General features: G+C 32.6%; 2 protein-coding genes across 3 annotated transcripts; both read right to left on the bottom strand.

Annotated features, from left to right (window-relative positions):
• Nucleotides 1–326: 326 nt before the first annotated feature.
• On the bottom strand, nucleotides 327–476 carry LOC113869890. Its single transcript, XM_027506406.1, has one exon. The coding sequence runs from the start codon at nucleotides 474–476 to the stop codon at nucleotides 327–329; it is 150 nt and encodes a 49-aa protein (XP_027362207.1).
• Nucleotides 477–5,734: 5,258 nt separating this feature from the next.
• Nucleotides 5,735–11,664, bottom strand: LOC113869951 (serine/threonine-protein kinase STN7, chloroplastic). 2 transcript variants are annotated; one of them, XM_027506508.1, is made up of 10 exons: nucleotides 11,127–11,649; nucleotides 10,951–11,037; nucleotides 10,178–10,297; nucleotides 9,943–10,041; nucleotides 9,246–9,366; nucleotides 9,020–9,113; nucleotides 8,136–8,229; nucleotides 7,979–8,035; nucleotides 7,196–7,609; nucleotides 5,735–6,264 (listed from the first exon to the last, which is right to left on the bottom strand). In XM_027506508.1, exons 1-10 carry the CDS (start codon nucleotides 11,556–11,558, stop codon nucleotides 6,103–6,105), a joined length of 1,680 nt encoding a protein of 559 aa, XP_027362309.1. In that variant the 5' UTR covers nucleotides 11,559–11,649; the 3' UTR covers nucleotides 5,735–6,102. The 2 variants fall into 2 exon arrangements, with proteins under 2 accessions (XP_027362309.1, XP_027362308.1); XM_027506507.1 differs by having other exon boundaries at nucleotides 5,741–6,264; nucleotides 9,198–9,366; nucleotides 11,127–11,664.
• Nucleotides 11,665–12,914: the final 1,250 nt, after the last annotated feature.

Genomic DNA, 12,914 nt, shown 5'->3' with positions numbered 1-12,914 from the left:
CTATTCTAAGTTAACAAGTTCAAAGAACAAAGAGTAAGATGGGACTTTGGATATGTCATTTGTTGATATAGTTATCATTATAATCCATGCTATTCCGATATACATATAGCCAAGCCATTAAGGCCAGCAACCCATACAAAACTTGTTATACTCTCTCCCATGATATCTCGCAGTCTCTATTTACACTCCACCATGAATCAGAGGGAGAAAGAAAGAAAAAAAGAAAGTAAAAGGAGGGAGAAGAAAGAAACAAGGTAAAATGAAACATAGAAAGAACCATTCTTCCATTTCCATAGAAACCATGCTTGGACTTAGTTCTTGAAACACTAGTCATGCCAACAAAGGAGCATGACAACACATCTTCTTATTATGTATAGCCTTGCCCTTTGCTCTCTAAGGACTCCTCCAAGTCCTCGGTTTGATGATAGCCTTCTCTTTGAGCCAGCCATGGTAGCACTAGCACCATCCATCTTCATTGCTTCAATGAACTCTTTCCTTTGCTCAAAGCCTCTTAGCAATGGAAATGGGGTTGTTTTCTTTTTCTTCTTTTCCCCTCTCTCTATTAAGCTTAAGCTTAAATCTTAAAGCTTTGAACTTGTGTGTGTGTAACTTGGTTTAGAATTGGTGTGAGATGGGTTCTTAAAGAGGTTTCAGGGTGTGGTCCTAACACATCTTGGTCTAGTAAAGAGCCAGCGATGGGGCATGAAAGGGTGTGCAGTGCCTACAAACCCACCAGACAGACACCAATTGGACCCCACCTCACCACTTGGGAATCCATACCTCAATAAGGGGGGAATTGATAAAACAAAACAAGCAATTGAACCAGGCTTCTCTTTCTTGCCTTACCATGTCTCATTCTATATTCCTACGTGTAGGCACTACCCACCAGCATAATGGGTCTCCCATTACAAAAATAAGGTGGCATACTTGTATATTTGGTCTGATTTTTTTATAAGAAATAAATTATAAATTTATATGTTAAATGATTATATATGTTTACTTATATTAATAGCTGAGTGTTTCTTTGATACAAATCTCACTAAAAATAAAAGTATAAAAATAATTTGACAACTAATGCATCTAAAATGAGTCTTTGTTCCTTATAATTGAAAAAAATAGTAGTAGTTGTATATTATAAAACGGATTAGAGGGAGTATTTCGTAATTTACAACCAGCCCTCAATTTGTGCATGGTAGATAACTTGTCTGGTTGTTCACGAGGACATGAGCATTATCTTTTGATTTTTATAATGCTTCTTGTTTTGTTTTTTTCTGCTTAGCTTTGGTTGGATCCACATAATCAGGGAAATGACTGGTGGATAGGGGGTTGGGTTAGTTGAATCCTACATAAGAATTCATAACAGAAATAACCATTAGAAAGTTTTAAGGTCATAATGGACTCTTATCACTACCTTGACTCTAATAGAAAAAGCACGTATGAGTAAGGTAGGGGGCCCAGCTATCAGCATCAAAGTTTGCATTTCCTTAGTTAAAACAAAATTATGTTTATCCAATGGTACAAAGTCCAGAAATTATGCACATATTAGGTGGTTGATCACTCAAGAAACAAGAAACCCAATTTGATGAGCCTAACTCCATAATAAGGAAAACTTGAATTTCCTTGACTTGTGGAAAGGAGGGTGCAATGATATTCAGCCAAATTTTATAAGTTGTGCACTTGCAGCTGCAGTGTTAAAACTCCACTCTATCATTGATAGCTTGAATGTTTTCACTCTTTTGATGCAATGCAGGTGCTACCTTGATCTAAATCTATTGAACCTTTTGACTGATGGAAGTCATATGCAAATTATGCCGTTCTCAATATTTTAATTATATGCATTATTTAAATTCTTTGGAACTACAAGAGGTTGATTATGGGGTGAATATTGAATTTGAAGAATTGTGCTTGGAGATTTTGTTGAGATTACTTTAAAATTAGCAGGCAAAAGCTGCAAAATTGATATCAAAACCAACTAAAAATGTGACATGATTCTGACAGTTTTGGAGGAGACAGCAAGAATGTGGGAGCAACAATGAAATTTTTGCATGAATTTAGGCTGAGTTATAAAATTCTTACACATGATGATGGTCCAAAGTTTTCTTTCTCTTTTACACTGTCTTTTTTCCTTTAAAAGAAAATGCAAACTACTATAAAAAGAAAGAAAGAAATCCAAATTAATTATGGTTTAGCATCCCTTGCCTCAAAAAGGAAATAAAATAAGCCAAAGTGACTTTGCATAAGCCTGAAAGCACTTTGAAAATGTAATGGATCAAAAGAGAAAAGACTTGTTTTTTTTTCCCCTACAACATCACATAGGGGGCACGAGAAAAAGTAGCTGAGCCTGAGGACGTAAGTTTCAAGCTTTTGACTAAGATTCCATAACATGGGGGCATTAGAATAAGAAGGCACACAAATTTTTATGCTAAAGAAATCAAAACTTAGCTAAGTGATTAATTAAATTATTACTAATTAAGTACACTTAGTTAAAGGCAAAGAAGAGCACTACTTGCTCTGCCTCGTGCTCTCCCCAAGTCACTTAGGATGCCAACCTGTCTTCATGCAGTTTTAGGCACTTAATATCGAATTAGGCGCTTGTCAGTGATTTTTTGTTGCTTTTTTTTTTATGCTGCTTCTTGTGTGTGGAATAGAGAGAGAGAAACAAAGGGGATGGAATGGAGTATTGAAATGAAGTCCTATATTTGATATTACTTTTTTTAAACAACATAATCTATCAGATAAAATTTTGAAAGTCCGAATATATTATGATGAGATAATTGTGAAAAATAATTATAGCTAAAGTGTTTTCATTAATTTTTTGCTTGTTAGAAAAGGTCTACCAAAATCAGATGGATAACAGCTCATTAAATGAAGGTAAAACAAAATCTATAGCAAGTTTTAGGAGAAATCATTAAAAAATTGCCTAAATCTATATGCTTATATTTTAAAACGCTTTTTTTGACAAAAAGAATATTGTCCACTTAATAAAAAATTTATAAATTCAATTATGCTTTTAAGATAGTTTTGGAGAGGATGTTACCCAAGTATCTTTAAAAATATTACTTGAATGGACATGTCTTTCACCTAAACCTTCATATCTAATTTTTCATTATCTTTTGAGTGTCCACTTCCAAAGAAAGTTTAGGTATATTTTCAAAATAACCAGTCCAATTTTTTTCAGCATAAGTCCAAATATATGTTTTTTGGACTTGTATATTTACTCTTTTTGTAAGGGTTGAGTATCACTTGTACTCGCTTTTCAATTAATTTCTGTTTGGCTGATAAAAAAAAATCTAATTATAAAACAACATTGCTAGTTAAACTTTAGAATATCATTCAGCTTAAATGGTACTAGAAAAAGAAAAATCAAAAGCAATGTGTGTATTAGTTAGAGTTATAATCCTTAACGGGAGTTACTATTATAACGAATGAATAATGACCTTAAAGTATTCTTATTTAATCCTCATGTAAATATAACATTTTAAAATCCTACTCGTGTGATGCATTTAAGCCATTAGTGCATATATATTTGTTAATTGAAAGCGTGAGATAAACTGAAACAGTGGGAACTTAACTACTAGTACATTATAGATAAGACAACAGTGGTAAAACTAATGTCTGAAATGCACTGTGATCAAAGTGGTCCAAGCACGGTATATCTTGAAATCTACCTTTCAGGTTTTGTATATCTTGAAACTTAAAAAAAGGGGTCGGTTGTACTAAACAAGGAAATCAGAGTTGCACGTGAAGTTCTTGTGATTCACAATACCATTGCCTGCATTATAATCAACATATAGTATTAATCTAATTGTTAGTTAACTAGACTTTCATTCTTTAAGCCACATCCCCTCTTCCATTCCCGTTGTTGATGCTTGTTTATTAAGGAACAGCCTTACCACATGTCCTTCAACCCATATGGCCATGCAGAGCTAGCTTTGAAATTATTCACATAGCCATCATTTTATTTAAGGTTTTATTATCAGGTTTCTTAAGATGCTATTTAAGAAATTAATAATTGAATAAATATATTTATGAAAAATCACCTTAAGAGTGCATTAGATATCCTAATGAAAGTATATAAATAACACTTTTAAAAAGAAAAACTTAATTTTGATTGAGTAACAATTATTCTAGCGCAACGGTTAATATTTTAACTTATATGATTATTAGATATAATAATATTGTGCTTGAATTGGTGTCAAATTCGGTCAAACTTAGATTAATTTTTTGTATGTGTTTGATTTTATGTTTACATGGTCATAAATTCCCATTTACTTTCGTGTTACTTGCTATAACTTGTGTGTTGAATTCATATATACAATTTTTTTAACATTTTTAATTACACATATATCTAAATACACATTAAGCTATAGTTTTCACATTAAAATGTAATTTAATGCGATTTTATGAACTTTCCAAAGATGTACTAGGTTCATGACTTTGTATCAAAGCTTTTATGGCCATGTAGAATGAAGTTTAAACCCTGTTGTCCTTACTTTTCTACATTAAAAATTCAAATTTCAGCTCACCAGATAGGATGAGTAAGTGTCTTGTCCATGTCTCGTATCCAAAGGACGACATGTTAAATAACCTTTTGGATAATTAATTGATGATATATTCTAGTGTTTGAGTTTTAAAGATACGCCATGTGTAAGAATGAGGGGTTACTGGGATGTGAGCACTAGATTTGGCTGTTCCAGTTGTATTCTCTTACCAACATACCACTAATGGTATTGAGTTTTTCTTGACAGGAAGCTTCTACTGTGTGCAACATTACACCATACATTATGGGATTATTAGTTAATAGGTACAGCTTTGCTTATGTACCAACGCAATACTAGCACATTATGAGTTTACTGGGACGTTTCGAAGAACATACGAAAATTGTTTGACTTTTTAATTTTTTTTAACTTAATTTAATAAACCTTTGAGTATCACTTATCAAACTAAACATTTTAAACTTATTTTAATAAGTTCTATGATCAAAATTATGCTACAAAACTTAATGTAATAAGAGCTTATATAAGTACTTAATTTTATTGTTTTATCAAAATGCACATGATTTTAGCTGGTTATATAGAATTGACAGACAGGCCTGACGACTCTATTTCCAGTGCTTCAGGCTACCATATGGCTAAATAATAATGAATACGCTTTTCTGGATTTCGAGTCATAGCTAATTACTAATTAACGAGTACTCTTATAAGCAGAATGAAATTGTGGTGTTGCAGTAGCAAAAATTTTACCCACAAGTACAATAAGAATATAGACATTAGAACTTGTTTTATCAAGGTTCAATTGTTTTTTCATCCATGGATAATGAATAAATGGTTTACTCCCGGCTAAGATAGACGAGATAACCTTAACTACGCAATTCAGAAATAGTTTAGGTGCTACTTAATTGTATTAGAAACTTATTCAATGTCTTACTAAGAATGAGAATTTTGGGGGAGTGTAAATTAAGAGTGTGAATTACAACACATACCAATTACCATTTTATATGAGGAAAAATTTCATAGATTGTAACCAAGCAAAAGAAAAGGCCCATTAGTCATTCATGAAAAGTCCACCCCCCACTCCCCTTTCTTTTCTGTCCTCTGCTGCAGAACAGAATCAAAGTAGGATCACATCATCAAGTATAACGGTCATCCATTGAAAAGTTGAACCTTTTTTCCTTTTTCAACCAAACAATAAAAAATAGGGTAGGTTAACAATGAGAAGTTACATTGTGTTTTAATGCTCTAAACTCTAAAATCCAAGGGTAACAATGAAGTTTGATTTATCCTGGAAGCACAGCTGGCTAGAAGGAACGTTAAGGAAAGGGCTATAATATGTTTTTATCACGATTTCTGGTCATTCAATAATACATTTTGAAAATATATTGGATAAATGTGGTTGCACGTGCAGTCAAAAGATTCCAGGTATGCATCCATCAGATTCCAGTTAGTTTATGGCAAGCAATATAAAATTCCAGTTAGTTTGTTCTTTTCTTTTTTCCTTTCATATTGGACATTATCACATCTGATGAAGGTGATATTTAACTTTGATATACAAATTATAGACAAAAATTTTGAAAAGAAAAATGGTATTAAGTATTTACAATTTTCATTCCTCTCTTGGGATCCATCTGCTCCACCAAAGCCTTTTCCTGCGTCTGGTGAGCTCATCCATACTCTCATTTAAGGTTCTTATAATTTTCCTCTGAAGTTTAAGAGCTGAAGCTAGAGCATTTCTCTGTGCACTAGCCTTCTTTTTAGGTTCAATTTCCTGCATCATGAAAAGGAATGATATAAGATGATAAAAGGTATTTGGAACCTCCAACATAAAAAACAAATGAGGGCCGAGTTATGCGAGGAAGACATAAAAACAAGGTTAAATTAAAAATATAAGTCCCTACATGAAAAAAGTTGTATATTTTTAACCATGAAAATACTTATACAAATTAGACCGTGCTGTTTGTTGACATTATAATAGTGTTAAGAGTATTTTACCTACATAAACTAAATAAAAAAAAAAATGTTTTCAGGGGTAAGAACCAAAAACATAAGAGACTTTTTCACGCAAGGACCAAAATGAAGAGTAAATTTGTTTCATATAGGTAATAAAATGAAAAAAATTTCTAGTATCATTAAGGACGCATTTGGAAAAGTTAATGGACAACTCAAAAATATAATTTATGACTTTCATAAGTTTTTTTTAGCTTATTTCAAATAAGTGTTTTAGTATAACTTATCAAAATAAGTTCTTTTCAGCTTAACTCAATAAGTTTTATTGTTAAATTTCTTACATAAATCATTATTTAAAAAGATCTTATTGAATAAGCATTTAATTAAACTATGTATCCAAACACACCCTAAATCTAATACAATTATAGTGGCAGCAAACAGCAAGGATCATGCAGTAGCTCAGGTGTTTTTGGTGTTGTTCTTCAATCAAAATTAGAGTTTCATCTTGAAAATCAGTGTTGTCCTTTTTTATATTGATTTCTGAGGTGAAACTATAATTTTAATTAGAGAATACTATAAAAAGCACTTAAAGTACTACATCCAACTTCTGTCCAAACAATTATAGTAGGACTCACCATTATTTGTGCAGGGTCCATTAGTTTTGTTTTTGTATCTTTCTCTCTTGTAATTACTTACTAACATGAGAAAACCCAAATGTTTATAAAATGTGATTGTAGAATTAAAATACATACCCTCAGTTCCTGAAGCTGAGCTTCAGTGAATCCACCATCCTTCTGTGTTCCTGATTTTGCCATTAGCTGAGTAATCCACTTGGCAGCTTCTCCATAATCCTGCTGAGTGGCTCGTAAGAGCTGCAACCTCAGGTTTTGCATGAAAGACAATGCCAACAAGCCTTCTCTGTCAAAGTAAGGATGAGCTAATGCTGCTTTAGCACTCAGCCTTTGCCTTGCTTTGTACCTTACCATTGATGTCAGAAGTTCCCATCCTATTCCACCATCTAAATCCAACAATTCAAAGCCCCTCCTAATTTCAGGGCCGCATCGCGGTTCTACATTTTTTCTCCAAGCAACTAAGTCATAGTCACACCTCTTCAATTGACGGTTGAATTGTATGAGGCTATTATCAGTGCGTAAACCTGGAAATGCCTAAAAAATAATCGCATAAACTGTAAGCATCTTAAAATACCAGTTTGATCATATAATTGACTGGATCACCCTTTGCCAATTTTTAAATGTGTCATCATCAAACTCTGGTCCAGAATTATGAAATATTCGTCTACAATGACAAAAACGATTCTTAGTAGATCAACGCAAAAATCCAACAAAATGCAATTGCACAGCCAAACTCATTTTAACTTCAAAAATACTAAAAAGTACCCTTCATTGTCATGGAAGTGGTTTATATAGTTAATACATGTAGTATTCAAATGAAATTGATTGCTGATAATTACTGATTAATTGCAATAATGGGAACAGAAGTTAATTGTCAGTTTCATCATTATTAGAGATACTCACCATTTGGAGAAAGATTAAACCAGCACTATAGATATCGAATCTGTCAGGTGAATTCAACTGTTTGAAACAAGAAAACCATCATAAGCAGCAAAATACAACATCATTACATGATAAAGAAAACTAATTGACCATGTATGGTTCATCAGAAATATTTAACCCGCCACAAGACTGGGGAAAGTGCAGTTGCCACAGGAACTGAGGGTGCTGATGGAGTTTGCGTACTCATGATATATTGCTCTGGTGCAGCATATCTGAAATGGAAGGAATGTACACACTACAGATGAATATCGCGTGTCTAATGAAGACATGGATTTAATGAGAATATGTACAACACAAATCTTCTATCTTAATGTATTCAAGGAACCCAATGATGACAACTAGAAAAGCTGCTTTAATGTTCTTCTTTTAGAAAGACAATTTAGGTTATCAATTTGAACATATACAATATTGCAGTGATAGTAGTCATCAATGAAAGAGGTAACATAGTAACATAAAGCAGTTTAATAAGATCTGACAAGTTATAACAAAAGAAACATCCTATTGTAGCCAAAGCCATTTTTATGGTGTACTGGTTCACATACTAGGCGAATATATTTTCTCTGAAAGCAATTTAGATATAAATTTTCATCAATAAGATTACATGGGAAACATTCAATTTGGGTTGTACATAATATTTCCCAAATTTCAATGCTCATCTCCCTAAATTTTGCTTTAAGCATAATACATGAAAATGCTTTTGTCTGTGATCACATTGACTCTTGTTCCAGTGACATATAATGCTCCAACTTTGATTTGCACCTCAAAGGGTACCAGACCAGAATGCAAAAGAACAAATTGGTAGCAATTCGAATCAAATATGCTTTGACTTTAATTTTTTTTAAAACATCGTATATATGTCAAATTTAGACAAAACCAAAGATTAGTATCTTATGCATCCACTTCAAGGGACAACTGAATCAATCATGCACATGAAACAGATTCCAGCACGGGGATTAAGTTCGATCAGTTGGCTACTTGTGTTACTAATGTCGAAGAAGATACCTTGGATCCAAAAGAAATTCCTTTGGAATGTAGTTGATGCCAACTCTCAGGTCAGTTGCAGCTCCAAGATCAATGATTTTGAATGTACGAGACTCTGATTCCCCAAGGTTTATCAGAAATGAGAGCTTAACTTGGATTAGGGATGAACAACGTTATGAAAATTTTAGACTCATTATACCTTCAGAAAAAATAATGTTCTGTGGCTTAATATCCCTATGCACAATACCAGTTGAGTGAAGACCATCCAATGCAAACAAGATCTGCCTCATGATCGTTTGAATGATTCTATTCTCTCTTTCTAATCCCTTGGGCAAGGCTTGGGCTTCACCCAAAAGCAATGTTTCAACCTGAAATTTGTGGCACCATCATATGGAGAGTTTTAGCAATCATGATTTACTATGAGAGCATAAAATTCAAATAGAATTTAAGAACAAACAAAGTGCTACAGAAACATGTACTGACGAATAGATAAAGAATACGAAACGTATTATCCTCATGAATTAATATATTATACACCGTCACCCCTAAAATTCATGCAAGAGGAAAGAGGATAGAGAATCATTTTGAATAGATCTCTCAACAAGCACTTACGAGCAACCAAAATAAAATGAATCAAGGAAGTAAGATAAATCAAACTTCTCGCATGAGTTAAAGTCATCTTATGTACCTCAACTTTTTTAAAAGTTCCCTCGTCTAACTTTTCCATAAGTACATACAAACTTAATAGAGCTAGGCGTTCTTACCTTAGAAAAAAATTTACAATTGAAAAGCTCCTATATGCTAGAAGCTAATCCTAATTGGGTCATACTCTCTTTTCTTAAATGTTGGACAACTGATGTAAATTCATTGGAAATTAAGGCCAAAATACTAACAAAATTGACAATTTGTCAAGTACAAGCATTCTGATTAAATAGACTACCAACATTATATGGAAACTCTCTATTCTGCAACAAGTCAGCTAGGGTGGAATCCCCTTCATATCGCCATATAAGCCAGTATTCAGCAGCTTTCTTTGTAGAGCTCTGCAAACAGTATGTGAGAACTTCTGTATTTGTCAAGACATGACTGACACTAAAATATTAAACGTTGTGATGAGAATGTCTTTGATTAGTGATAACGAAAATTTGTTAGGCAGTAAAATTTTTTATAGAGAAACACCTCAAGAAAACCATAAACAAAATCTGCACAGCTGTTTGCACAAGCTCTTCGTACGCGCTCGTTCATCCAAATTTCTACAGCCCCATATTCGGTCGCCTTCTTCAAGACTAAGTCACCTTCCTTCCAGTGACAACCAAACAGAAAAATAAGTTATAACTATATAATTCAAGAGGTCTAAGACAATGAAATCTCTTAAGCACATATGCCATATCAACATGTGGGTTCCTCATTTTGTTTCCTCAAACCATGAGCAATCAAAAGTGAAAACAATACAGATAACCAAAATTTATAAACAAAAATAACACCAACACAGACACAGCATGGACAAGGACACTCCAACAAGACTTATGTCCAAATTATAGGGCACCGCATGACAAAAGAAATTAAATATGCACAATATGACAAAATATTTAAATTGATAATCAAGATTTGTTTATTCACAATGAGTCTCATAAAAAAGTACTAAGAAACATTATTATTTTGATATTTTATATCACATCCTAACATGTCTTTTCTGAAAGTTTAAAAACACATCGAATTTTTTATATTACTAGTGTCTGTCCTATAGAGGTTTCAACTTTCAACTCAAATATCCCAGCCAACAAAAATAATTTTTTTTATCAGACACTAGGGTATCTTGGAATCAACTGATATTCATGTAAAGTAGTAGAGAAAAAATGCAAACAAGAATCAGTAAGTCCAAAATAATAAACAAGTGAAAAACTTAAAATATTTCCGGAGCTTCCAAATAGAACATATAACAATAATAATACCTTAGAAGAGGGCTTGTTGGCCTGTGACACTCTATAAACCACTCCAAATGATCCCTCCCCCATCTTCTTCCCAAGAACAAAATCATCCTGCCACCATAAACCAATCTCAGTAACAAATACAAAACTCAACACCCACAAACAATATTTCATAAAAAACTGAACTTGAATTCACAGACCTTTTTGTAAGTGGGTCTGAACAACCTTTCAACAAAAGCAAGAACAAACATGTCAAAGAAACCAGGTGCCACACCAGGTGTGGCCCAGAGGTAAGAGAGAGTCCCTAAAGCCAGAACCATCCCAGGAACAGTGAGTGTTAAGCCATTGGACTTGGGAAGTGTGCTCCTATAGATTATATCTCCACACTCCATCACAGTACATGGAAGTCCCACCCCAACACCAAGAAAAAGGTTGTGAACTGCTTCAATCCATTCACCCCCTGATGCTAAAACTTGAAACACTTTGGGGTTTGAGACACTGAATCTTGCAATGCATTGAGAGGGTCTAATCCTAAGCCTCTGGCCTAGGAACAAGGACCTGTGCTTGGGCTTGTGGGTTTGTTGGAGTTTTGTCACTCCCACTCCAATTCCTATAGTTGCAACAGTGGCCATGCCAATTCAGTTTAGCTTTGGTTTGTGTGAGAAAAAGCTTCAGAACTTCACCTACTATCTCCTTCCATTTTAGACCACAACCTTTTTATTATTATTTATTTAATTTACAACCGTAATATAAACTATGATTTGTATTTATAAATATTGGCGGTTATTTCTGGTATTTTTTGTGGATACGGAGTTTGTAAGTTTGGAAATTGGATTAAGGATTAATATATGCCACAAATAACACGTAGATACTGCCGCGGTGTTGGGTTGGGCCTACATAATTTGTTCATCTTTCTGTGTACTTCCAAGTTCCAACGGTTCTTCAATTTTCTTCTTTTGTTTGCGTGCCTTTTCTTCTTACTTAGAAAAATCTGTTCTTTTATTTATCCAATTATTAGGATTAAAGGGATTTATACAACTATATAACTAAGAGTGTAACCTACCAATGTTTGGAAGACATTAGTTTTACTTAAAAAATAAATAATATAATTTTTTATTAAAAATTATGCTTTTTTTTTAACTTAGGTACAATTCTATTAAATTAAATAAAATAGACACTAAAGTTTTGCTCTCTTTACATATTTAACACAGTTGGCACTCCAACTCAAGATCGTGTGTTATTAAAAATTATGTTAAGAATTCATTATAAATTTATAATAAAAATATATATAAAAAAATCTTTATTTTGATTGATTAACCCATTAGTATCCATCCCTAGGATATTAGTTTAGTATTTTTGCTTGTAATTAATCATTATGGCCAGCAAAATTGATCCAGATATCAAATTTATTTATTTGTAACCTATAAAATTAGAGAGCTTCCCGAAACACAAAAGTACCTGCGTTGCCATTTTCAGGTCATTTTGGTTAAATTAGTTTTTATCTTGCAGCCCATTTTAATCCTTTGAAACTTGAAAGTGAAACTAAAGGTGTTTGAGATGGTAGTTTTTTTTTTTTTTTTGCACCATCTTTCTACAATTAAATTTTAAAACTGACTTCTGAAATTTATTTTTTAGAAAGTAAAAGATACATTCCAAAATCTTATCTTTGAAAATTACAAAAAAAAAAATGGTGTAGGTAATAAGAAAATTGCAAAAAAAAAAAGTAATTATTTCAATAAATAATCACTCTTTAAGATTTGAGTTCAATTTGGGTAAAATTTTCAAAAAGTTCTTACAGGAAAAAACTAATATAACAAATAATAAAAAATATTTCTTTAGAAATAAATTATATTTCTTCTTTTTTAGAAGTTCTGATAGATTTTTATTTAATTTTTCTAAAATTTGAAGAGATAAATTATTTTTAACTTATAAAATAAGTTTTATTTATTTTTATACTAAATATTTTTCTGATACTTTTCACAGTTGCA

Source organism: Abrus precatorius, unplaced genomic scaffold (genome assembly GCF_003935025.1).
Source record: "Abrus precatorius isolate BTA unplaced genomic scaffold, Abrus_2018 Scaffold6, whole genome shotgun sequence".
Classification (NCBI taxonomy): domain Eukaryota; kingdom Viridiplantae; phylum Streptophyta; class Magnoliopsida; order Fabales; family Fabaceae; genus Abrus; species Abrus precatorius.
This window is presented reverse-complemented; position numbering and strand designations above follow the sequence as displayed.